Source organism: Mustela nivalis (assembly GCF_964662115.1).
Source record: "Mustela nivalis genome assembly, chromosome: 11".
Classification (NCBI taxonomy): domain Eukaryota; kingdom Metazoa; phylum Chordata; class Mammalia; order Carnivora; family Mustelidae; genus Mustela; species Mustela nivalis.
Genome location: NC_139030.1, coordinates 105031467 through 105058860, shown reverse-complemented (window position 1 = coordinate 105058860; position 27394 = coordinate 105031467). Strand labels below are relative to the sequence as shown.

Sequence of the window (27394 nt, the reverse complement as noted above, 5' to 3'; positions counted from 1 at the left end):
GATATGGGATAAAAACCAAAAGAGTAGCACAGAGGAGAACAGATTCGCTTTATCTTTCTTTTTTAGGCCAAGAGCCCCAGCATGTCTTCAAAACCAAATAAACCTTCTAAGCGTAAGTTTCTTAACACAGTGTAGAGTAGCCCGAGGCCAAAGGAGAGCGCTCCTGTGCAAGTGCACACACCAGGGCAAATGTTAACAGATCAAAAGATGTCCAAGGAATTTCTAAACTTGGAATGTTTGTCAATAAACCTCCACCCTCCAAAGCCAAAGGCCTCAAAGCCCTTCGGTCATTCTTGGATCAGTTTATAAATTGTTGGTTCTCATAGCCAACACCTTAACCCTCCCTGTGTGATCAACGGCAGTCAGGGAAGGTCTATTCCTACCTCAGCTGGAAGCTACGAGACTGTTTCATCTTTTCCCAACCGTGGATAGTGGGGTAGCTTCTTTTCTACTGCTGAGTCCCTTTACCTCTACTGAGACCTACATTTTTTGTTTTCCTTCTATTGACCTAATCAGCTTATTTGCCCCTTGAACTATTACTCTCAACCTTGGCCGGGCAATGGAATCACCTGGGGGGCTCTTAAAATTACAGATGGCTGGGGCTCCTGGGTGGCTCAGTTGGTTAAGCCTCTGAGTCTTGATCACAGCTCAGGTCTTGATCTCGGGGGCACGAGTTCAAATCCTCAGTTGGGCTCCACATTGGGCGTGGAGCCTACTTAAAAAAAAATACAGGTGGCTAGTGCCACGCAAGGGATTCTAACTGTCCTCAGGATTTCTGTAAAGGGGACTTTGTTGTACATCTAGGACTGAGGACACTCTTCTGTTCCACCAAGAAAATGGCAGAGCTTCTCTCAAGACGGGAATGACTGTTGGTTATTTCTCTTTATTTCTGGAGACATCCCTAGAACCAGTTAGAGGGATTCCTGTATGAACATCTCAGTGCAGCATCAATAAACCAATGAAAGGCAGTGAAAGGGGCCACACTCCTGCACCCTTCATGGACCGAGAGCTCACCCCTGTCCACCTTATTCCTCACAGCCCGGAACAATCCAACCCACTTTATTATGCAGGTACATAAAGTGCTCAGCAAGTAGATTGTTTGAACTCTTAAAATTGAAGTTTTTGGGGTGCCTGGATGGCTCAGTGGGTTAAAGCCTCTGCCTTCAGCTCAGGTCATGATTCCAGGGTCCTGGGATCGAGCCCTGCATCGTGCTTTCTGTTCAGCGGGGAGCCTGCTTCCTCTTCTCTCTCTGCCTGCCTCTCTGCCTACTTGTGATCTGTCTGTCAAATAAATAAATAAAATCTTAAAAAAAAAATTGAAGTTTTTATCAGGGACATACATAATGAAGGAAAAAGAATATTCTATGGGATCCATCACAGCAAGATACTGAGATAAACAGCTAATGTGGACAGTAGAATGAGAGTGCAAAAAATTCCGCTCTTCAAATTAGAGAATACAGTTTAAATGCACAGTAAGACTCCATTTAGATGCTATAAACAAGAAACCCATCAGGCCCAGGCAAACAAGCAATTTGTTCAAATTACCAAAAAGGAAAAAAAAAAAAAAGGATATATGGCTCCCATCCTCAGCAAGAAAATAAATTAATGATACTAACCATTCCTGGGGCCCCCTTTAGAGTGAAATGGGTGTTTGTATGTTAATGCTCAGCTACTACACGCAAAACACTGTGGAAGACTGAAAGAAACACAAGCCAGACTCCGTTCTAAAAGCCAGCTGGGTGAACAAAAAACAAACAAGAGAAAAGCAAAGCCACAATATAAAAGTTTAGATTAAAATAAGAAAAAAATGATACTTTTGCCAACTTTGGTCTCAAAAATTGTGAGGTTTATGCAGATACGTACATACAATCTATTTTGACATGGGATGAAATGACTGGAACCTCCGTTTATGTTTATTTTCTTAACAAAGGAAAGCACTGTAGCTGGTATTTAACTCTGGGTTGGCCCTGTGCCCTCAGTCCGCTCCACAGAGGATCCTGCCTCACAGGATCCGAGACGCCCTCCATGAAGAGGGGGTTCCACATGCGGAAGGGGTGACGCTTGTCCCCCCCCCCCCCGCTCCTTCGCTCTGAGTGCCCTGAAATGCGCAGGGACGGGCCTGACAGATCTATCTACAGATTGTGATGTGTACGCTTAGACCAAAAGCATCCCAAGTGGGCAGGATGTATGCAAGGAACCTGATAATACAAACTCCAATGTAAATAACGTGGAGTCACAAAGCTGATGCTTCTACTCTGAGTAAAAGCTTTCTATACATTACAAGGTCAAAATAATGACAAATTTAATCCGATCTGACTAGAGCTTGACCAAAACAGAGGAAAATCATCAGTAAGTCTATTAGTTACATGGTTATATAAGACTATGATAAATGAAAAGCCTCACTCAAGTATATTGTGATACACCTGAAATATTAGCTAATAATAATAGTTTCTACATGTAATTCATAAATAAATGAGATGCACATTGTAGATGTCTGCTGAAAAAGTTTTGCAAAAATATAGCCAAAAAGTCTGGAGATAAGCATCATAAACCAATGCTAAAAAAGTGGTATCATATCCTCTCTGCATATTCACAGCAAATGTCAATATATACTATCATTTTTAATACCTTTGCCTTGTATATTATGTTACTATACTGATACAGATGTTTGCTTGGCATTATATATTACATAAATTCAGACTAGACTAATGAAACCAGAAATACACAGGAATATTTCACAAATTTATCTATTTGGACATAAGACCACTGAGTTCGTGAAAAACTTTTTCTTCTAAGGTAACAAAATATGAATACTTTTAGAGTAACTCAGACTAGGTGAATCAGGTATTACCTAGGAGAGGCCCTACTTTTATTTTGTTTTATTTTTATTTTTTTAAGATTTTGTTTATTTATTTGACAGATCGAGATCACAAGTAGGCAGAGAGGCAGGCAGAGAGAGAGAGGAGGAAGCAGGATCCCTGCTGAGCAGAGAGCCTGATGCAGGGCTCGATCCTAGGACCCTGGGATCATGACCTGAGCCGAAGGCAGAGGTTTTAACCCACTGAGCCACCCAGGCACCCCAAGGCCCTACTTTTAAATGAATATTTAAGGATTATTTGCATTTCACACAAAGTAACAAGTTAAGCAAAGAAAATACATATTTACATGCCCGTTGCAGATTATATATAGATAAGTAATATCAGAGTTTGAGAGGGAGACTACCTGTGTTCTTAAATATGCACTACCTCTAAAGATAGTTTAATCCCAAATAAATTTTTGTCTGCTTTTGTAAAAAAAGCTTTATTGGAACATAGCTCCATTTATTGGTTTACATGTTATCTACGGCTGCGTTTGGATCGTAAGAGCGAAGTATCTGTGACAGACGATACCACATGCGGCCATCAGAACCTAAAATTCTTTTTTTTTTTTTTAAAGATTTTATTTATTTATTTGACAGAGAGAAATCACAAGTAGATGGAGAGGCAGGCAGAGAGAGAGAGAGGGAAGCAGGCTCTCCGCTGAGCAGAGAGCCCGATGCGGGACTTGATCCCAGGACTCTTAGATCATGACCTGAGCCGAAGGCAGCGGCTTAACCACTGAGCCACCCAGGCGCCCAGAACCTAAAATTCTTACTATCTGGCCCTCGATGGAAAAAGTTTGCAGACTACCCGGGTTTAGCTCCTTGTCTGAATTACCACAATCTGCAAATGATCAATTCTGGTTAAAATAAAATTTTGCTCTTTTCCAGCAAGGAAAAAAGACTGTTTTAAGTCCAAACAGTCTTGAAGGAGGGCAAGTCTTCTTAAGAGAATCGGAGGCCTCTGTGTTCGGCTCCTGCTCTGCCATGGTGGGTCTACGGTGAATTTGGGAGCGGGAGGTACTCAGCTGCATTTCTCGGCAAAACAGAGTGAGCGGCATCTGGAACTCGACGGGAAGGAAGGGGTGAGGACAGAGAAAGAGCGGCGAGAGGGCTAGGGCATCCCAGGGCAAAGGTGTTCCTCTGAGGGAGAACAGAGTCAGCTCGCCACCAGGGAAGGGCAAACTGATGCATCAGTTAGACCAGCACGAGCAGGCTGGTGCTTAGGCAACCCGCGAGTCTCCAGGAATTCTCCAGAATCACTGGGAGAATACTAGACTTTGCATGTGGTTTCCAGCCAGTTATTTCTGTTTAGAAGGCAAGGTGCCCACGACCAACCTCTGAGCCACACCTAAAAAGTTAGCCAAGGAAAAGGTTCAAGTTCGTTGATCAGGAAGTGACAAAAAAAAAAGTGGATAGCGAGGGCCAGCTTTACCACCTTTGTCCCTCCCGCCCACACTCAGTGTCATAGCTCAAGGAGGCTGACAATAACCACTACTTCTACCCGCCTACTTTTATAAAACGTTTTAACTGTGGCATTCCTCATTTTTACTTCGATATCTGCTTAGGAAGTGAATTGCATCGTTTTCATCTTACTTGACAAGAAAGGGCTATATCAAGAAATATTTATTATACAAAGGAGGGTATCTTACTTAGTTTCCAAAAATTATCTTTTTTTTTTTTTAATGAAAATATAAGCAGTCTAAAATGATCACGGAATCAACCTCAGAGACCTACGGGATATTAGAAGTAACGGGCGTCATCTGCTCTGACCCCTTGATTTGATGGGCAGTGCCATGTTATAGGCAAGGGCAGTGATCTGTCAGCCACGCTGAGTAAGAGCCCGGCTCATGTGCTTTCCACTAGGCCACAGCTCAGTCGATGGACAGTACCAGCCAGGCACACTGACATATTTTTAAATGTTAACTCTCCTTATTTAAATTTTTTAATTCTGAAGTTTCACCCTGCCAAACTTGCTTAACACACTAATAGAGATTTAATATATTACTTCAGGAAAAACAAAGCTTTGCTTTAAAAAGATCGTTTCCTCTTCTAAAATCGCCTCTTTCACAAATTTTAATCTTGGAAACACTTTAACTTGATTTCAAGAGAGTGAGATTTTATGGCTATTTAGGAAATTCATGATTTTTGTAATCAAAAGAAGTCTCTCTTTTCCAGGAGCACACACTGGCTAAAAATTTAATGTCTAGGGGCTACTCTGACAGAAATTTGCAGGATAAAAAGAAAACAAGTATGAGGGAAAGGAAGCTGAACGCTTTCTGAATCAAGAAAAGATACTTAAATAATGCTTCTCAAACTACCTGCGGCAAAGGACCAGTTTTTAAAAAATTATTTCAAACCCATCATGAGTCAATACTTTTGTAAAATACAATAAAAAGTGGGGCACCCGGGTGGTGCAGTCAGTTAAGCGGCCGCCTCTTGGTTTTGGCTCAGGTCGTGATCTTAGGGTCTTGAGATCAAGCCCCGCTTTAGGCTCTGAGCTCAACGCAGAATCTGCTTGAATTTCTCTCCATCTCCCTCTGACTCTCCCACTCGTGCTCGCTCTCTCTCAGACAAATAAGTAAATCTTTTAAAAAATACAATAAAATGTAATTAGTAGAAGAGACATAGGGAAATTATGAACTCAATTTTTTATTATTAATTAAATTTGGCAGGCATGATACGACTCTGTCCAAGTGATCTAAAAGCTTCTGAATGCTTGCTCTTTTCATTAGTCTTAAGACAAAAGCTCACAGGCTGAGAAGAACACACAAACCGACTGTGACACTGTGAGTCATGCCCCTTCAAAGCTTTGTTTCTCTTTTAGTGAATAAACACACGTGGGGTCCAGCATTTCTCCCGGACGGAGGCATCAGCCCAGTCAGCATCCAGCGTTCGCACTGCCCGCCTTCTCGGGTTCCCCCCCTTGGAAGGCTGCGCTGTATCAATCACAGGAATAACAGGGCAGAAACTGTCATGGGATGTCACACGGAAGGGAGCTGGGGACGGCATTTACGGTCAGCTTATTTCCACTTTTTATGACCTTCTCTTTTCACAAAAGGCCACTCCAACCCTGTAATAAGAAGTAGAAACAGACCCCGTGGCACGTGGAAAAGATGAGAAGAAACGGGATGCATGTGTCTTAAAAACCGTGGCCCTTAATATTTGTCTTTTCCCTCTCGAATGTGCATTGCATTTAAGGTCACAGATTACTCATGGAAAAGTAATTGTTTATGACTATCCAGAGTCCTTGCAGGCATAAATGATGTCAAATTCTATAAACTGGAAGTGGCTTTAGACTGGGGTCTGAGTCTTACACAATTTTCTGTACTCTCCCCAAAGCCTGGCAGGTGCCTTACACATACCATGTACTCAATAATTTGGATAGAATAAATATATTGGTATAATCATTAGCAAACTCTCTAAGTAATGATTCGCAAGTATTAACAAGACATTTACCGTGGGCTGCTGTCCCGGAGGCAACACTTATGTCCTGAAGGCATTTACTCTATTACTGAGATCATCTGGGTCTTTATCCTCTTATTGATTAGAGCAATTTCGTATTCTGTAGGAACTGCATGAATTGGTACCCAATTAATTCATTCAATTAATTGAAAATTCCTCCAAAAGTACTCATTATTAAATTAAACTCACCCTTTATTATTAGAATTATTATTAGAGTACAATTACTCTAACGACTAGCAGAACAAAGGGGACTCACTTTGGTATATGAAAGAACTCTGAGGGAACTATTCAAGAAGTGCTGGCTTTCAGAGGAAAAAAATGAAACATGGTGAAAACAGAGAGAGAGACAATCCCCAAAAGACTCTCAATCTCAGGAAACAAACTGAGGGTTGCTAAAGGGGAGGGGAGTCTGAGGGATAGGGTGGCTGGGTGATGGATATTGGGGAGGGTATGTGCCACGGGGAGTGCTGTGAATTATGTACGACTGATGATTCACAGACCTGTAACCCTGAAACAAGTAATACATTATATGTTAATTAGTTGGATTAAATAAATAAATAAATACATAAATAAATCTCAAAAAAAAGGAAGAAGAAGAAGTAGTCCTGGTTTTCAACACCGGGAAGGCCAGACACTGTAGGATTCCCAGTCTTCAATCTCAGCTCTCAGAGTGTGGTATATAGACCACCTGTGTCAGAATCTTTTTTAAAAAAACGCAGATTTCTGGGCCCAACCCTAAGCTTCATCAAAATCTCCAGAGATGAGGTTCTAGAACAGGTACTTGTGACAAGCACCTCAGATGACTCGACTCCACAGTAAATCTGAGTATCACTCAGCTAGAGTCCAACTAATAGGTCCTAAAATGCTTACTTTCTTCCCATTCGAGGTACTATGTTCTCTATGTGATCACCTTTTTATAACCCTAAAGATAATTTAGGGAAAGCAGTAACATTCTAGTCTCCCATGTAATTTTCCTAATCCTTCTGTCTACTGGCATTTAGCTCACAGTAATGACAATGTTTTTTTAGAGAAGGGGGGGGGGACATGAGTTTTAAAATTTAAACTGTAAGATAAAATGCTTATCCCGCTCGGCTCTGGGAACTGTTTCTGTGCTTGTTGGGACTTCTGTCTGGACAGACAAAAAGTAGACCCATTTTAGTGGTTGGCACAGTTTCCATCAGGGCGCTCATGGGAGCTGAGGGAAGCCGCCGAGCATGGTGGTTAAGAGAGCAGAGTCTCAAGTTACATCCTCCTCCGCTTACTGGCTGCGGCGAGAGAGGCTCGTTCCCGGACTCCTCTGAGGTTACGATTCCTAAATTAGGATGAAGAGCGCTATCAGTCTCTCAAAGAGTGGCTGCGAGGTTAAAATGGAAGCGTGCACAGAAAGAGCACACACTAAGTGCTCAATAAATGCTCACTGTGACAACATACATTTGGACACAACATCCCCAATGCTCTAGCCTAAAGACAGGATACAATCATTTTTAACTCCGCTAGCCAAAAGACAGCCTCCAGAACAGGAAAGGAAAAAGTTCACCAAAGAAGCTACTCCCCGGTCACTCGAGAAGAAAATGCATGTGTGAAAGGCCAGCCGCGTTTGGACGTAGGCCACAGCAGGCTGTGTGCCTGGTTGTCTGCCCTAAATACCGTGTCCTAGAAGACATACTTTGCACCCTTTCCAGCCCGTGGAGCACATGTAACCGTGCCTTGCATCGAGTGGCCTTCAACAAACATGTATTACACTGGCCAGGTTCGCATGGATTTAATTCCTGTCCCCAGGGCTGCTCTTTTCCAAGAAAGAAAACCAAAAAGCAGCAAGAATAAGCTAAACAGGAGAAATGATATGAAATAACTCACAATGCTTCAGAAAACTCTCCCTGTAAGGCCCAAATCTTGTTCGTCTATGTTATCTAGAACTGCACAACTTGTTCCCCTAATATTCTGGCAAGACACTCTTCATGTCTTCTCACAGTGGGCGCCGTCGGTGGGGGGTTGGTGAGTCCACGGACGGTGCTGCTTGGCTCCATTACTCGTTTGGCTGTGTCCTCCCTGGCACCCCAGACACTCCTGGGCAGGGGTGGGTTCCGGATCGGGAGGATTGGGACTGGGTTGGAAGGAAGCACACGCACAGCCTGGCCAGTACCAGGAAAAGGCCTGAAGGTTTATCTCCAGAACCCAATCCACCTTGGATCATTTTCAGTGGGTATGACCCTGCCTTGTTCTGCCTTCCGGTCTGTGTAGCGCTTTTCTGTCAGGCATGGGTGGATGTTTAATCAGTAAGATGATCTGATATGCCCATTGCTATTACAAGCTCAGGAAATAAATTTAGCAACGAACATGATTTTTCCAGACATAGAAATTGGGCCATAAAATTTGCCTAGATGGAAAGAAAGCTCAGAACTCTTGACTTACACTGATAGCTCTGACTTCCACGGGTACCGGTGCTGGATACAATTTTGACACTCACCCTGCTGGTGCAGGTTCCAGTGGCTTAAATGGCTCCCAGGGCTACACTTCAGAAACAAGCTTCAGATCGGCTTACCTTGCATACGTGCAAGATGACTGCCACCGGCCTTCTCTGTGGTGCAGACTAGTTCTACGTTAGCGGTTGTACAGAGAATCAAGTTAACCTAGCTTATGTTATTAGAACGACAGTCTTTAATGAATCACTCAGAAAACAGTTGTTTAGGGGCACCTGGGTGGCTCAGCAGGTTCAGCATCTGCCTTCGGCTCAGGTCATGACCCCAGGGTCCTGGGATCAAGCCCCACATCGGCCCCTTGCTCGACAGGGAGCCTGCTTCTCCCTCTCCCTCTGCAGCTCCCCCTGCTTGTGCTCTCTCTCTCTCAAATAAATGAAATCCTTTTCAAAAAATTAAAAAAAAAAACCCACTATAAACAAAACAATTGTTTACCAAGCAGCCAAGATCCTAGAAACACAATGACAAGCAATAGGGCCACACTCATTTCAAGGAACTTACTATCGAGAAGGTCTTTTTAATTAGAATAGAATAACAATTTCAGGGGTAGTTTTATATAGTTCCAACTTAGCCTATGTTGGAACTACGTTGCTCGGGATCTCTGCCCCGGTCCTGTTGAACACAAGAGCACTCTTCATGCATTCTGGAAGGCACGACAAAAGCACAGGCTGATCGCTGTGCTGGGCGTCTGGGCTGGGGCAGTTTGCCTATGTCGTCACCGACCAGCCGGAGCCACGTGCTGGCACAAGGCATCTCCGGTGCATCTTCAGGCCTTGCGGTATCTCCCTCCGTTTCTCCCACCCTTGGGCCACGTGCCTGCAAGCTCTAAGGTGAAGCCCGCAGCCGTTTTTATCCTCCCCCAGCAGCAGACCCTGCCTGCTGGGACTTCACGATCACACAGAACCAGGGGGACAGCCTGACACAAACTTCTCCAGCAGCTCACACAATCGTGGAAGGTCTAATTACTATAATAAATATCTTATCTTGGATCTCCCTTGGTTCCCCTGATGGAACCTGGAACCATCAATCACCTACAATTTAGAAGCGAAGGGCTTTGAGGACAGTACAGAGTTTATAAGCCTTTCAATGAAGAAAGGGTTTTTAATTCATATTCATGTAAGTAATACCGGTGTTTGCCAATCCAAGCAATGGGCCGACGTGCCAGCTCTCACCTGAGTGCACAGCCTTCGGCAGCCAGCTGTCACAACACCGGCCCAAACCTTCTCTGCTGTTTCCCCAGCAAGCCCATTTCTCTTGCCTCAGCTGTGACGTAGGGGAGGCACAATGTATAGGCAGTAGTATCCGATTCAAGGAAGCAAGAAATCTGAATTTAGAACCGCCAGGCACAGCAATGTGCTCACAGTCAGTTCCAGCGATGCTTACAAAGACCCAATGTTCATAAGAAACTTTTCAACTTGTTGTAGTAGATATTAATAGGAAGACATCCTCTTTCACAAGTTTATATATGACCCTGATTATTTATAACTCAGGGTCTGTGTTTAATTCCTTCCCCGCCAAGAGACACCTGAAAGGGATTTTTTCCCCCAGCAAACCTGCAGAGGGAGCTGGTTCCTTAGAGAAGCAACAAACGCCTTTCTCCGCTAGACTGATCTGTCACTGGGTTGACTGAACTCACCCTAAAGACACATAAAGAAGGCAAGCGGATGGTTGCTGCCATGGATGTTTTGGGGACTGAAGCAAGTAGCGGACCTAGCAAAGGGAGAGAGCACTTGGGAAAGATCCCATAGTTCTGAACTCATCTAGTCTTCTGTCTTTCTGTCCCACTAGACTCCGTGCCTCCTAAGCACAAGGCCTGGAATATAGGAAGTGCTTAGTGAATTTTTTTTTTTTTAATTTAAAAGACCTGGTTCTTGTTAAAAGAGGAAACAAACCCATATTTTTCAGAAGATCCTTAAAAAGAAATTTGCTGAAGATCACATGGTCTTAAAAGACCAGGAAATACTTCTCTGAAGGAACTGGTCTCATGAAGCTGGTCATACCAACGCAAGCAGCCACTGTCCCTGCTTTCCCAAGTAAAACAGAAATGACCATAAGAAGGTTCTGGATTCCCCAGAGTTTAAGCCTGGCAACTTAGGATCGTTTACCTTCCTCATTCCCTGGGGCCCTCAGAAAAGAGAACACAACCCACACCTTCTCTTTTTTTCTTTCTTTTTTTAAAAGATTTTATTTGTTCATTTGAGAGAACATGAGAGCTAGAGAGAGAGAGAGAGCACACGTAGAGGAAGGGGAAGACAGAGAAGCAGGCTCCCCGCTGAGTAGGGAGCTCGACGCGGGGCTCAATCCCAGGCCCCAGGATCACAACCTGAGCCGAAGGCAGACGCCCAACTGACTGAGCCACCCAGGCGTCCCAACACAAACCACACCTTATAAAAACTGCTCAAATCACACAGCACAGCAAGGAAGATTATGAGCACTGAGAAAAGTGTCAGATACCAAGTATTTTGTAAAATTTCCAGACAGTTGCCAAAGAAGAAAAGCTGACACTGGTGACAGGCACCGACCCCTGCGACATTAGCAGGCACCCTCAGCAAGCGCACTTGCTGCCAGACAGACCTGGAGACCAGCACCTTCTCCAGTAGCAGAGGAGTCATCTGGTCAAATCCACCACAAAGACTAGTCATCCAATGACAAGTGCCTCTTGGGTAAGAGCCTCTGGTCTCCCGGGACGGTGAGCGACCCCTCTGACCAGGCTTCAGGGCTCACAGTCACCAGCATTCCCCGCCACCCCTCACCCACACTGGTTTTCTCTTTCATCACTTTTACTTTCCCTGAACCAGCTGATCCGTCCGCTGTAGCGTCAACAACCCTCCTCTCAGTTCCTAAGTGCTAGACCGGACTGTAGGAATCATGATCATCTAAAACCATCTTCACCAGCATTTCCAGAATTCAAAATAAATTCTTGCTTGAGCACCTACCGTGGACCAGGCTTGGGATACACCAGGGAACAAAACACAGGTCCCTGCCCTTACGGAGCTTCCATTCTGGTGACACGTTTGCGGAACTCGGGATGTTCACAGGGGACTGACGAGCTTCCTCTCCCTGCTGCCCCGCCTCGGCCTTCTCAGTGAACGGCCCCACCATCCACCCAGGGGCCTCTCTTCTGCCTCACCCTCCCAAGGTCCCAAATGCTGTCAGGTTCATACTTACCCTGTGACCACACTCCAGCGCTCAGAGGACCCCCCAGTCCTCTGCCATGTGACCCAGCCTCTGCCATCAGACTTACCTCCACTACACCCCTTGTTCCGAATACAGCCAGCTGAACCCGTCATTCATTCATTTCCATGTCCCTTGTCCTCTAGCATGTTTGTCCCCCTGCCTCCCTCCTTCCCCTGGCCTGGTAAGTGCCTACTCTCTATGGCATGGAGGTACTAGATTAAATAAGATAATCACTCACTTCACTTCTGGAGGCAACAGCCCGGTGCAGTGGGGTCAGCCACATGTTGTCCTTGGCATTGACACGAGCTCCTGGAAGCAAAAGCACAAGTTAGAGGCATAATTCAGGGGAAATTCTACTCATGGGATATCGTGTGCTCTCATCTGCCTTGTACAACCACCCTATTTCATTTTCTTTTCTTTTGTATCAGTCATGTACTTTCTAGCCACCAGACAGAAGGACAGACCCACTTACAGTAGAAAAATTGAAATCAGGAGCTGAAAATGGCACAAGAATTGGGAAAAGACTAGACGAGAAGTGCAATATCTCATTGGATAGGAGACATAGTGGTAAAAAGGCAGAGATTCTCCAGGAGTAGGGTCATGTAGATCCTGAAGAATGAAGAACTTTGCAGGTATGTGTGTAATGTAAATATATATGCATACATACATACAAGATATATGATTATATACAAATTTTATCCATAAAATACATAGTCACATACAATATTTTTAGTCACTAAGTAGACTTAATCTCTCAGGGCACACAATGGCCTTCTTGGCAAGCTGTCCAAGATGAGCTGCGTTCCAACAAAGGTGTACTAAAGGTCAGCTGGATTTTAAACCAATCTTATAAAGTTGAGTTTGATGAGACTTGATCTGGGCTAAGAGGATTCACAGAAATCTGTTCTTTCCAAGAATCTCGATGATTTCCCTGGCACAAGCCAGATATCTTGGAAGCAAGCAGCTGGCTTCCATGGAGCTTTGGACAGACGTAACATGAAGCCTATGCAAGTTGCTCAGAGCTTCTTCCACTCGGGGCGGAGGTGGGGGCAGACAGGTTCACAGGGGTCAGAACCAACTCACACTCAGGGATGTGCCCTCACACTCAACTTTCTGGGACCCACGTCACCAATCGGGGGACAAAAGCTCCATGTGAATGGATTCCAAGAGCAGAGAACGCCTTCCTTCTGAGAGAGACTCTCAGTTCCCCATGAGTGCAAGCCCACCACATCTCCAACTGAACCACAGAAACACCCAACATCAGCTTCCTTTTGGGGGGTTCAGGGTTTTGTTTTGTTTTGTTTTGTTTTTAAGATTTTATTTATTTGAGAAAGACAGTGCACATGTGAGCATGAGTGTGGGGGGAGAGGGAGAAACAGACACCCCACTGAGCAAGGAGCTTGAAGCAGGACTCGATCCCAGGACCCTGAGATCATGACCTGAGCTGAAGGCAGACACTTAACCCACTGAACCACCCAGTTCCCCCAGGTTTGGGGTTTTGATCAGTCTTTTGCTCAGATGGAAAATTTTGTGAAATAAAAGGGAAGGATAAGATAAGTATGTGTGATATCTTTGTAGATGTAACAAGAGGAACCTATGTTAGCCTCAGGCCAACAAGGAAAGGCGCTCTGGGAAAGAAGACTGGAGGGATGAATCAAAGGAACCAGAAAGTAAGGCGGGGGAGGGGACTTGCGCACGGGATGCCTACGGAACAAGGGCCAACAAAAGGAGTCCAGTGGAAGCAGGACTGATTCAACTCTGTGAGCCCAAGGACAGCTGAGAGCTGAAAAGTAGAAACTTATTTTTTAAAAGTGAAAGAAAAAGGCAACAGGAGACTTTCAAGGGTCAAAGTGAGCTAGAGGGGCACCTGGGTGGCTCAGTCGGTTACGTATCAGACTATGGGTTTCCACCAGGTCCTGATCTCAGGGTCTTGAGATCAAGCTCTGCGTTGGGCTCCACCTGGGCATGGAGTCTGCTTAATATTCTCTCTCTCCCTCTTCCTCTGCCCCTCCCCCCACTCACTGTCTCAAAATTTAAAAAAAAAAAAAAAAGTGAGCTCAAAATTCAGTTTAAGCCACCAGCTAAAAAATAAATACCAAATCATAGACCTTACAATATTTTTCTGTTTAACTGAAGAACAAACACCATCAACAATATTGATTCTAGAAAACAAGAACATAATATTCCCTAAAACAAAGAAAAAATGTCTCCCCCTGCCCCCGCCATTCTGATTTCATTGGTTTGAGATGGGGCCAGGCACAAATAGTTTTTAAAAGCTCCTCAAGACCCAAGGTTATTTTAATATGCTGTCAGGGTTGAAAGCCACTGAAAAATTGTTGTTTAGTTTATCAAGCTTCAAATCCTACTTCTACTAACTCCATCCAGGCAGCTTACCTAGGAGGCTCAAGCCCTTACCTCAGCAGGCTCAAATGAGATCAGCGTGGGGATGCTGGGAATCAAAGGCAGTAGTAGGTATCTCCCTCCCCTGGAGCAGGAAGTCCCGGGTTAACTGCTCTGGAGTGGACCCCCTAAAGGGCTGGGTGCAAGTCTTCTCCCCGGGGAAGCCTGCCTCAAGCTTCCCTTCGCTCGCCCTGTCCATTTTTAAGGAACTTCCTGTCACAAAGTCGAACCAGTCATCTGAGAGGGACAACATCTGGACCACAGCACACTCTGGGTCTGAGCTGCCACCTGCCCATCCGCACGATGTCCTTCTCCCCACTCTAGCCATTCCTTCCTTCAGCACGTTTGGAGGAAGGAACACGATGTGGTGGAAGGAACAGATACGACACCTGCTACAGGTACCGAGTCAGCTCAGACTCAGAGCCTCAGAGTCAGCGCTGTCCGGTGGGAATGTGATGGAAGCCAGGATGCAATTTTAAGTTTTCTAGTAGCCACATTAAAAAGGGGAAAAGAAAACAAGTAAAATTAATTTTAATCATAGATTTTACTTAACTCAATATATCCAAAACATCATGCAATCGAGTTTAAAAGTTATTGAGGGCAGGGCACCTGGGTGGCTCAGTCGGTTAAAGCATCTGCCTTCGGCTCAGGTCATGATCCCAGGGTCCTGGGATTGAGCCCCGCAGCAGGCTATCTGCTCAGCAGGGAGCCTGCTTCCCCTCTTCTCTCTGCCTACTTGTGATCTCTGTCAAATAAATAAATAAAATCTTTTTAAAAAAATTATTGAGGGAATTTACATTCTTTCTTTGTATGCAGATGAAAAATGTGTATCTAAAAATTCAAAAAATTCAAGAAAAATGTGTAATCAAAATCCAATGTGTGTTTCATCCTTACAGCACATCTGCACCGAACCTGGCCACACAGCACATACTCAGGAGCCATAGCCGGTTTGTGACTACCGTGTTTGACAGTGCAGATCCAAATGCTATGCAGTAGAGGCCAGACTTGGAGACTCATTGGCTGAGGAGCTCCCTTTAGTTCTAAAGAGCGGGGTGCCTGAGTGGCTCAGTGGGTTGGGCCTCTGCCTTCAGCTCAGGTCATGATCTCAGGGTCCTGGGATCAAGCCCCGCATTGAGTCCCGCATTGGGCTCTCTTCACAGTGGGGAGCCTGCTTCCTCCTCTCTCTCTGCCCGCCTCTCTGCCTACTTGTGAATACAGAAAAATCTTTTAAAAATTAAAAAAAAAAAAAATAAAGAGCTACAATTCTATTATTACAGCTCAGCGACAGCTAGGAGCCTTGTTCAAAGTTGCTGACATAATCTGAGCTCTTACTCTGTATTTACTAACACATGTGTAGTCCATTCAATAGGGAGATGCTATTACAATGCCAATTTCTTAGATGAAGGAACAAAGGCCATGAGAATTAACAGTCTCCAGGCAGCCAGCTAGGAAGGGGCAGACTTGAACCCACGCAGTCTGACTTCAATGCCCAAGCTCCTGGGCACTGCGCTTCACTCCATCACTAGCCATTCAAGCAAACACAGACGAAGCTTCCCTTTCACTGTCCCCATCTTTCTCTCCACTCCTTACACTCATCCCTCTCTCCCTCTGTCCGTCTCTCTCTCTTCCTCCATTTTCGCATATCTATTTTCAAATATACTGTGTATATATTCCCTCTTGATTTCATTTCCTTCTTTCCCACCTTTCTCCTTTTAGCGCCAAGCACTGGTTATAATAATATGAAACAGAAATACACATTTTATTATTCATAGTCTTTGAGAGAGTAAATTTTGCATTGCATGTGCATAAACTTCAAAAGCTAATGCAAGAAGAACCCCAAATGGCAAGATGCCTAGAAAAATAGACTTCTCAAAATTCAAGAAGAAGAGGCATAGGAAAGCAACATTAACATACCATTTCACACCCATAAAATTGGTGAAAATTATAAAGTAGGGCAATGCCTAGAGTTAGCAAGGGTATGGAGAAACACTAAGACGTCCTACAGGCGGTGGGAGCATGGACTGGTACAACCGCCTTCGGGAAGCAGTTTGGTTCCACCTAGGAAAATTGACAAGACATGTGCCCTACTACCCCACACGCCCCAGTTGTATACCCTGGATAAACTCTATTAGCAATAATTGTGCCTCGGATAAACCTCATTGGCTACGATACTGCCACTGCACAAAGCTTACCCTAGACAAACTCTATAAGAATGTTCACTGCAGCATGTTCATAATAGCAAGAAACTGGAATCTTAAGTGTTGGTTGATAGGAAAATGGATAAATACGTTGTGGTATATTCGTACAATGGAATGCCCCCGTCATGGAAATGGGGGGACTGAAGTTTTACCTATACAGACACAGAGGCACTTCAAAAACACAACATGAATGAACAAATGAGGTTGCAAAGTATTACCTATGGCATAATGCCAGTTATATAAAGTTTTTAAATTTACAAAAACAATTCTATACGTGGTTTGTGGATACACAGGCATGAAATACAAATGATAAATGTGGCTAAAGAAACAGATACCCATTGTGGATAGTGGTTGTTTCTAGGGAGGGGTGATGGGAGAAAGGCTGAAGGAATTCTGTCAAGTGGGCTCAACTGTGTCTTCAATATTTTATTTAGGAAAAAGGTATGAGGGGCACCTCGCTGGCTCAGTTGGTTAAGTTTCTGCCTTCAACTCAGGTCATGATCCCAGAGTACCAGGATCGAGCCCTGCATCAGGCTCTCCATTCAGTGGGAGACCCTGACCCTTCTCATACTCTCTCTCTGACTCTCTCAAATAAATAAATAAAATCTAAAAATGGAAAAAATGTTAAGATTTCTTAAAGCTTGGTGTACCCAGGTATTATATCGTTCTCCATATTTTCTGTGTTTGAAATATTTACTATCAAACATTCTTAAAAAAGCTAGCACATTTGAAGTGTTAATGTTTCTTCATAAAAATGGGGAGGATTGAGATGCTTTTTCTTATACTATTTTTTATTCTCAGTTAGTGGCCCTTTTCCTTGGTAAAAATAAAACGACGTTTCCCTGCATAAAGTAGCCCAGTCATAGCCTCTTCCAGGACGTTCCTAAGGCTCACCCCAGGAGAGTAAAGGATTAGGAACCACAACTGCTGATGGATTCTAGATAACCTTGGTTGCACAGTCCAGTTCGAAAAGAAATTTTCAGGTTAACAATGGGTTCCTTCCTGGTCTCATTGTTCCTTCTTGTGCTCTCTTCCCTCCACAATCACTGTAGCTGACCCCACAGGTAGACCCCCAGCTACAGAACAGAGGCAAATCCGCACACCCAGAAAAGGTGGACCACGAAATCCATGACTATCCAAAGGTGAGAGAGCTCTAGAATCTGATGGAATCAATCTTTCACCGCCTCTCCAAATGTCATCTTATCACCTCGTTTTGAATCTAAGTATCACAACCCAGTAGCTCCTCACCAGGCAGACCACGAGGAAACGAACAAAGGGCACAGTGCCTGTGTGCGGTACCTGCCCAGACCCGCGCCCACCTGCTCTGTCCACTGTGTGTTGACATCTTACCTTTAGTCTCCCTCTACCTCCTCCTGTCCCCGATCCTCCCTCCCTTCCTCTCTCCTTCTCTCCCTTATACACACAACCCATTTCTGTCTTTGTGTGGGGGCGCTGGAATGCTCTGTAACATGTTTCTAAAGGAAGTGACTATGGGTTAATGTTAAGATGAATCCTCATGAATGTGTTATAAAAGGTTAGTTGTGAAAGTAAAATGCTGGGAACTTTGAGGATAGACAAAGAAGAGTTGGTTAAATAAATCCTTATATAGCCATATGAGGTAGCTGTGGTGATTTAAAAGAATTCCTTATAATGTGGAGAGATGTTCACAAACTACTGTTAGGGGAAAAAAGCAAGTACTGAAGTAGCCTGTGTGCAATGAGCCCACTCTGTAGAAACACTGAACAGTTGAGAAGGGTGAACCACGAAAGCCCCAAGATCACTTCCTGGCCCATGGTAAGTGCTACCTGACGCTTGCTCGCTATTAACAGAGCAGAGTCAGGGACTCGGGGACAGAAACTGGGGCATCAGCCAATGGCACAATGTGCCAACGTAGTTCTAAGGCCAGGGCAGACCTAAGTTAACAGTTGCTCATTGAAGGACGCTTCTTGGTTAAAAGAGAAATTCCTTAGTGTCTCTTCCATTGAGCCGGTTTGAACAGCAGCTATGAAAACCTGCCTGCCCCGATGAAAGGCAACAGTCCTGAGTGAAATACGTCAAGCAGAGAGAGTCAATTATCATAAGGTTTCACTTCCTTTGAAGCATAAGAAATAACATGGAGGGCATTGGGAGATGGAGAGGAGAGGGGTGGGGGAAGTCGGCGGGGGAGACAAACCATGAGGGACTGTGGACTCCGAGAGACAAACTGAGGGTTTTTGAGGGGCGGGGGGTGAGCCTGGTGGTGGTATTACGGATTGCATGGAGCACTGAGTGTGGTGCCTAAACAATGAATCTTGGAACACTGAAAAGAAATTAAAAAAAATAAATAAAAGCAAAAAAATAAAAATAAATTACAATAAAAAATAAAACCTAAAAAAAAAAAAAGAAAATCAACATTCCTGTTTTACTTCATGTTTTGATCATATGAATAATGCATGAATGCACTGTTTGGGGTTTTTTTAATGAATTCACATATTTGGGTAAATTCCTCTTTAGTATCATCCTCAGTGCTGGACTCTTCCCACTTACTGGGAAAAAACCACTGCTCTGAGCATAAGCTTCCAGTTTCTTTAATCCCTTTACATGCCAATCTGTGTACCATGGAAAATTGAGAGAATGAAGCTGAGTGGTCAGTACAATATTCTTTTTGTGTGTTTAAAACATTATGCAATGATTTAAGAAAACCGACATCTCTGTTGACACAGTATGAGCCCATTCTTTTTAATTACCACGTGTATTCCGACACATAAACACATTATATTTTTTAGATACTCTCCACATTGATGGGTATTTCATTTGTTTCCGATATTTCTTTATACAAACAGTGCTGCTGTGACCCTCCATAATGTGATTCCTCATCCAAACATCAAGCATTTTCTAGGACGGACCGTTAGAAACTTCCATCACGGGTCATGCACGCTTTAGGTCCTAATCCTTAGTCTCGGCCCTCCAAAGGGAGCTACTGTATGAGACTGCTTCATTTCCCACATCCTCATCAACACTGGGTATTATCATTTAAAACACTGCAAATCTGATAGGGAGAAAATAGCATCCCATTTCTAATTTTTTTCAGTTTAATAGTGAGATTGGGGATTTTCTAAGATGTTTGTTTACTGGCCATTTGCAACTCATTCTCTGAGAATTGCTTGTTCATATTCTTGGCCTATTTCTTCTATTTTGCCATTATATTGTTATTATATATTATACAACATATGATATATTCTATTCTATTGTTTTTTTCCTATAATTTATACATTTACATGGTATTGTTGTTCCTGTTATTATTTATATATTCTGAAAACTTCCAGTTTTAAGTAGATCCAAAGTGGCGTTTAATAATTCAAATTCTTTCAAGGGGAAAAAATGACCCCGAGCTCGCTAAGTATCACAAAGCAACACAAATCAGGCGTGTCACAAACAACCCACACCAGCACTGTTTCTGTGCAGCATTAAAGTCACTTGAGGAATGGAAAAATAATTAGAAATCTAGGAGGTGGCTTCCTTTGGTTTCCGCCCTCCACGCATCCACCTCCAGAAGGTGAGCCAGCCGTCAGGAAAATCTCCGCTCCCGGAACAGCAAAATTATTATGGCAAAAGCAGAGTTATCTGACCAGGGACGAAGGCCTATTTCATCAGTGTCACCCCCTGCCACAGGCTTCCTCATCCTCTTCCGCCCAACACGTCCAAGAGTCCTGTTTACATGTCAGAGGGAGACGTCGGAAGGTTTCGAGTTGAATATTTATAACTGATTTTTCTAGAGGAAGCTTCATGTTATTTACCTGCCTGTCAGGTGCCACTGTGCACTGAAGGACACAGAGTCTGCATGTCTAATGATTTAAGGCAAACCCTTTTTACCCAAGGACATTTTGAAGCTTGAACATTAAAAAAAAAAAAAAAAAAAGAGCTAGGCTATAACTGATTCTCCAGAAACAAAGATCCAACTCCAAGTTGTCAGGCATCTACACTAATTACAGACGAAGTATGCTTACATCGTACCCCTATTACTGCTTCATTTTTTTTATAGAGATCAAGAGTAAAGGAAACTAAGTCTTTCCCAGAGGCAATGTTTCTGTTCTCTTAGCCTTGTCATTTAGGAAGAAGTAAAACAAAGGAAAAAGGTAGACTAAGGGATTGAAAAACCTTACAGGCCAGAGAGAAGGACTGATTCTTAAGGCTGAGTTATCCAAAATTTGACTTTTAATTGTAGAAATAAATACAAAAGAAAGATCATAAATGAAATATGAATATAATAAAATGAAATCAGCTAGCTATTGATTTTGCTTTGAAACAAACAGACCAGTACAGCCCAGGAGCCCTGTCCTTCAAAGCAATGACCTTGGAAGCGTGTATGATAATTCAGTGTTTGTGGCAATTGCTTAAAACATTTTTCAAACTCCCTTCGGACTTGCCTTTAGAGCTAGCTGACACACCCTCCAGAAAACGTCTCATTACTTTATAATCACACCACACTGAGGACGCTAAAACCAGCACTACTTGGTTTAATCACCCCTCTTTCACCAGAAACACCTCAAAAAAAAAAAATCAAATCCAACCACAAAAGGATGAATGTTTATTATGAATTAAAAAATCAAAAGAATGACCTGCCGCCTACTCTGAAAACAATTTGCATTGAGAACAGTTGTCACCTTTTGACAAAATCACAGGAAATAATTTTACAGGAATACCACTTGTTTTTGTGGCCGATGTTCTAATGAATATCATTTTTTTTTAAAGATTTTATTTATTTATTTGACAGAGAGAGAGAGAGATCACAGTTGGCGGAGAGGCAGGCAGAGAGAGAGGGGGGAAGCAGGCTCCCCGCTAAGCAGAGAGCCCGATGCGGGGCTCGATCCCAGGACCCTGGGATCATGACCTGAGCCGAAGGCAGAGGCTTTAACCCACTGAGCCACCCAGGCACCCCTAATGAATATCATTTTTAATGAGTAGTTACACCTCACAAATACTTGGCATGTTAGAAGATGGGTACTTGTAGTTTTCGTCCTTCAGCCCAGGACTTGAACCCTTGTGTACCCCAAGTTTCTCTATAGGGTCCTATTATCGGGCTCATCGTCCCTTGTGTTCAGCTTCCTGGAGCTGGACCCTAGCCTCTTAACTCTTAGCCACTGATGGGTTTGCCTGGTCTCATTCATGTATCTCCAGCAAACAATTTAGCAAACTCTTAACCTTCTCTTGACCTTAATCCCAACTCGGCTAGTTCCCAAACAGAAGTCAGAGGCAGGGGCTGGAAATAAAGCCAGGATTTGAACTGGTGGTTGTAAGAAGAGGAAAGTTTCAAAGCTTGAATTCCACCCTTTCTACTCAGAGATATTCGGGGTTCTATCCTCCTGGCTACTAGGAGATAAGGTCGGTAGGAATTGAGTGGGCTTGGGTTACACCACGCTCCATTAGTTAATACAACAATGGAGTACACAGCTGTAATGGCCTATTCTGGCAAGGCTAAATTATTTGTCCAACATGGGAATCATTAGCACCTCATTCATTATTAAATTGGAAAAAAATTTGGTTGGATTCCCTGAAGCATCAGCCGCCAGATGTAAGCTCAGAAATGAAATCATCCTGCTCCTGTGATGATATTTCTTTAGGAATTTAATATACAAATTGAATTAAGGACCTTTCAGGGAAATTAAAGCCATGTGAATTCCAAGAGTTTGTCTAAGCTTCCAGAGTTGAGTAAAATTTCTAAAGCACTTCCCCCAATGCTCTCCCATACCCTAAGCCTCCCTAATTTGATATGAGGAGGAGGAGAAATTCCGTAGCACGCGCCATCCAAATTATACTAGAGAGGCTGACAGCTCAGTGATTCTAAGACCACACAGGTGTGCCAGTCGAGATCTACGGAACAATCTCTCCAGGCTCTACTGGGTGAGCCCCACGTAAGAGAGGCTGCTGGACTCCCTCCCACATGATGGAGTTGTGAAGCCATGTTTCTCAAAAGTCAGCAGCCCACAGATGTCTGAAGAAAACAGATGGGTCAACTTCATGCTGCAGAATTAACATCTTCCTTCAGAAGTGGAAAAACAAACAATCCAAGAAACAAAGTTGGGAGTCCAAGACAAAATTTTGAATTTGCACATTCATGAACTAAGCATTCCTCGGAGAGTCTGAGATGTCTCTTAGTACATTTGGGTGGTTGGGACCACTCCAGTGTCATCCCACAAAATTCTTTATTTTACACCCCCACTGATTCTGCCTACAATCTTCCATGGACCAAATTTCCACTGCCGGGGCCACCAGCCAGGGGTGTACTGGCTCTTGGCCACAGTCTGTGTCTGTACCAAACAATACATGTTTGCTTGGATCACAGCCCTGGAACATCTTTAAAATTGTCAGAAGGAAGGCCTACTCTCGAAAGCACAGGAATGCCACATAAAATCTAAGCTGGGCTCCGTGCAACCATCAGGAGCACAGGGCACATGCGTTGTATGGCGCAGAACACTTGTTTCCTGGGAAAATCCACCTTCAGAACATGAACACGACAAAAGTAAGAGCCACGTGAATCATCCTGGTGTATCACAGCACAATTCTCGGGTTTTGTTTTGTTTTGTTTTGTTTTTCCACAGTGTTCCCCACATCTGTTTGAATACACACATTAATTAGCTCCTACCTTTGTATAGTTTACTTTGGAATTCTACAGTTTCCCTTTACTACCGAAAACAAAGGCAAAACCTGAGTATAGGCCTCTTGCATAGTCTGTGGGCAGAAGTATTTCCTCCAGATTTTAATCGCCCTAAACGAAAAGGAGGAGGGGGAAAGCCAGCCAGTCTGCAATCCACACTGAGACACATGTGTGCGCTCAGATCCATTCCGGGGATTTGTCTTGCAAATACTCAAGGGAGAAAGCACATATTGGTTTTGGAAACCAGTTTGGTGAGATGTACTAAGCACAAAGGTTTCCAAAAATGAAAGCACTGACATTCCTAAATCCAATGAGATATTTAAGAAAATAAAGAGAATAATATCATAAAACCACGCTTGCCATATCTGCTTCCAATCTTTTTTTAAAGACAGTATTTTACAGAGTTGTGGTCTCTTTTTTACCCTTCCCTGAAAATATCTCTCACTCACCCACCCCTCAGAGGTAAGTAACCACTATCTGGAAATTGAGATGTTTCCTTTCCTTCCATGTTTTATTACATGGTCATAGTCATGTGTCCACAGACAAAACATAGTATTGTTTTGACACAATTTGCCAATTTAAATGTATATAAATACACACATACATTTGGCGTTTGTGTAGGCTTTAAGGAATGAGTTTTGTTTATTTTTTTTAACAATGAAAAAAATGCAAAGATATTCACACCTACTGAATTCATCTACAATAAAGGGCCTGATTAGTCAGAAATCAGACTTTCAAGGCAACATAAATGTTTTACTAAGACGTCATTTTTCATTGAGAACAACCTCTTGCATTTTTTTTTTTTTTTTTTTTTTTGTCTACTGATAAAATCACTGGTCAAATCCACTTCCAGGAGCACAATAAAGAAATGTGTTTGGGTTCGCTGAAGTAGTTGATCTAGTGATTGAATTGCTAGTCATTGAACTTTGCATCTGCACCTGACTTTTAAGAACAGCTGGTATTTACCTGACAGAATGAGGAGTTCGATGATCTCTGCATCTCCCAGGAATGCAGCCACGTGAAGTGGGGTTCGCTTCTCAGAATCCTGAAACAGCATCAAAGATAAGCAAGTCAGTGGAGGCTGGCGGTGTCTTCCGCAGGCAGAGTAAAACACATCACTCGCTCTGAGGTTAGTGCTTGTAGGAGAGAGTGAAGGCCCAAACCTACTCAGGTGAGCTCTGGGTACACATTTCTCTCTGCATCTCCCAAAGTCACAGGTACACAAGATCCTGCCCTGTGTCTGTGTGTTGTGTTTGTCTTCCTGCTCCTTTTGTTGGAGCCTTGCTCAGGTCAGGGACAGCCTATCACACAATGGATAAGAAATTCAATTTATTTTCAGACCTTCCTTATGGTAAAAACAAAACAAAAACACAGAAACAAAAACTCAAACCCTTCTACCTACCTTAACAGCAGTGTTCAAAGCATGCAATGATTTGATTTCTTTCTAATGGAACACAGCAGAATTCTTCACAAGGAAATCAAACATTAAGTACAGTCACCTTCTCCTTTCTATCTCTATGAACTGTTGCCTAGCCCACTACCCATTCATGTGATACTTAATGAATGCCTATCAGGTGCCACAAACCAGATTTGGGGTTCATACCTTGCTCTCATGAAATTTACCTTTAAGTGGGGAGACTGTCAGTATTCATGGAAACCAAAGGCACGTGACATCATCTCAGATGGTGATAAAGGCTATCCCAAAACTAAAACAGGGTAATGGGATCCAGTGACTAGAGAGATGGGAGCAAGATTCCTTAGACGAGAAGAACAAGACCTTTCTGAGAACACTGACATTGAAGCTGAGAGCTTCTTTGTTTTACAGATGAGAAAACTGTGGCTCAGATGAATTATGAAATTTCCTCCAGACCCCATAGGTATATAGCAGAGCCAAGATTGGACTTTTTCCTATCAGTCTTCAGTCTCAGTCCTTGGCAAAGCATTTAACATATTGTGTTGTTAACACGATAAAATGCAGGGGGAAAAATATTGCTTCTCCATCTGTAAACTGGAATCTCTGATGAGAGAATTCAAGATAAAGTCAGTAAATAAAGCCCTAGGCAGGCACGAAGCTTGGCCCAAGCACACCGAGAGCTCTAGGCAAAGCTCTTTTGCCACGAGCATAGAGAGTTGTACGATATCTAACCTCCAAGACGAAGAACCCCACAGGGGAAAGAACTGGTCTTCCTCCTCTCTGTCCCCACAGGAGCAGAAAACTAGATGCTCAGCGTAGATCAGCCAAACTGAACAGGTCCGTGTGCACTGCTTCTTCTACAAACTTCCCTGACCATTCCACACAGTAACCAAAGTTTGTAGGCTACGTCCTTGAGGTTTTGCCTAAAACCAGCATGCATTTTAGTTTCAAGATCAGTGAAGTTGCTGTTGATATTAATCATCGGTCCTGTTATCGCTTGATTACACAACCTACCCAACCACCCTCGGATTTGCCCAAGGACGCCATTCTGTTTTCCCACAGTTCCAGCCCTCAGCGCTTTCTCAGTCTCTTTCAGACTACTGCTTTTGGGCATTTTGTGACTCATTAACATCTAAAACAGATGGCAGACAGGAGATATCTTCAAATCAGTCTATCTGTTAGGAGGCCTGGCAAGTAGGTTTCACGAAGGGTTGGACTTACTCGTAAGTGGATAAAAAAGGGAAGTCTGAATTAGATTGAAATTCACACCGTCTGTGTGTGCTGCAGCGATTATTACAGTAAGTAGAAAGAAGGCAGTCATGTAGTGATTCCATATAAAGTAAAGGTATGCCATAGAAGATTCTGAAAGATATACAACCACAGTAATCTTCTTATCGTTATGTCACACTCTCCGTGAAAATAGAGATTCAGTATTTGAAAACTTGGAAAACATTTCAAATGTATTAACTGGCACAAAGAACTATATGAAGAACGGACACGAGACGTTCACAAGTGTTTTCCGTTTTGCTCTCTCTACAGCACTTGCTGTCTTACCCTCAAATTCTCTCTAAATCCCCACTGTATCTATGAAACATTTCTCTTGAGTCTTGTGACAAAAGTTATATAATTATATGTTCTTCTGTCAACTGAACTGGTTCCAGGGTTTGGTTCAACAAATTAAACCTTACCTAAGTGATTTAAACAAGGACTAACCCAGTCCAAATTATGACTTCATCTGACCTGAAGCAAAGTCAATGCTCTGCTTGAAAGCTTGGCCTCAAATAAAAAGCCAAGAAAACCTCAGTACCTAAAACTGGCTGGTCTGTCATTATAAGACTGGCTTGGCTGATTCTGTGGCCCCTTTTATGACACGGCTTGTTCAAACTGAAGACTTTATAACATAAAATGGGTGTGTGTCATGTGAGATCACATAGTAAAAATTCTTGATTGTGACTACCAGCGTTCCTGTTGACATGCTTTTTTTTTTTTTTAAAGATTTTTATTTAATTATTTCAGAGAGGGACAGTGAGAGAGAGAATGAGAAGGGGGAAGGTCAGAGGGAGAAGCAGACTCCCTGTGGAGCTGGGAGCCTGATGTGGGACTCGATCCTGGGACTCTGGGACCATGACCTGAACCGAAGGCAGTTGCTCAACCAAGTGAGCCACCCAGGTGCCCTGTTGACATGCATTTAAAGGTTTCCTGAGGCTTCCAGAACAACTATACCAACAGTGACATGCCACAGACAGGTAGCTACAAAAAAGATCTGTATTCAGGCAGCAGTTCTTTGGTTCTCCAAAGTATCAGAGCTATATGAATAATTTCACGTGCTACCAAGACCTCAACGAAAAAAGCAATGCACTTAACTAAAATAACAGTAACTAATGATGAAGGGTTACAAACACCAGCAGTCTAAGGAGGAACTTGTGTGATAGACAGGGTCATGAGCAGAGAGGTAAATAACAGAGCCACAGTAATCACCGCCCTCGGTCAGGCAGGTCAAATCAGCCGGGAGGTTGCCATTCGTCCTCTGCCTAAGTATGAGTCCACTCCACTTGACCACAAGCTAGGCAAATGGACAAGGAGATGTAATGGTAGAAAAGGGAAGGCAAAGAGTCTGGGGAAAAGAGTATACTAGTAATAATACTAGCAAAAATGTGTTCTAGGCTAATGGTATCTAGAAGAAGAAACAAAACCTAATTATGGAGTGCTTTAATTTTTTTTCCCCAAAATGTCTTTTATCTGTTCTACTATTTGAATCTTGTAACATCCCTA

The 27394-nt window shown here is 43.3% G+C and overlaps 1 protein-coding gene across 12 annotated transcripts in view; it reads right to left on the bottom strand.

Moving 5' to 3' along the window:
- The window catches only part of ANKRD44 (ankyrin repeat domain 44), a 312848-nt gene that overhangs the window by 135631 nt on the left and 149823 nt on the right, over positions 1-27394 (bottom strand). For all 12 annotated transcript variants that reach the window (XM_082689038.1, XM_082689037.1, XM_082689042.1 and 9 more), the window contains 2 exons: positions 24175-24253; positions 12215-12285 (listed from right to left, as the gene is read on the bottom strand). In XM_082689038.1, the coding sequence (XP_082545164.1) occupies positions 12215-12285; positions 24175-24253 (150 nt within the window). The remainder of the gene's footprint in view (positions 1-12214; positions 12286-24174; positions 24254-27394) is intronic.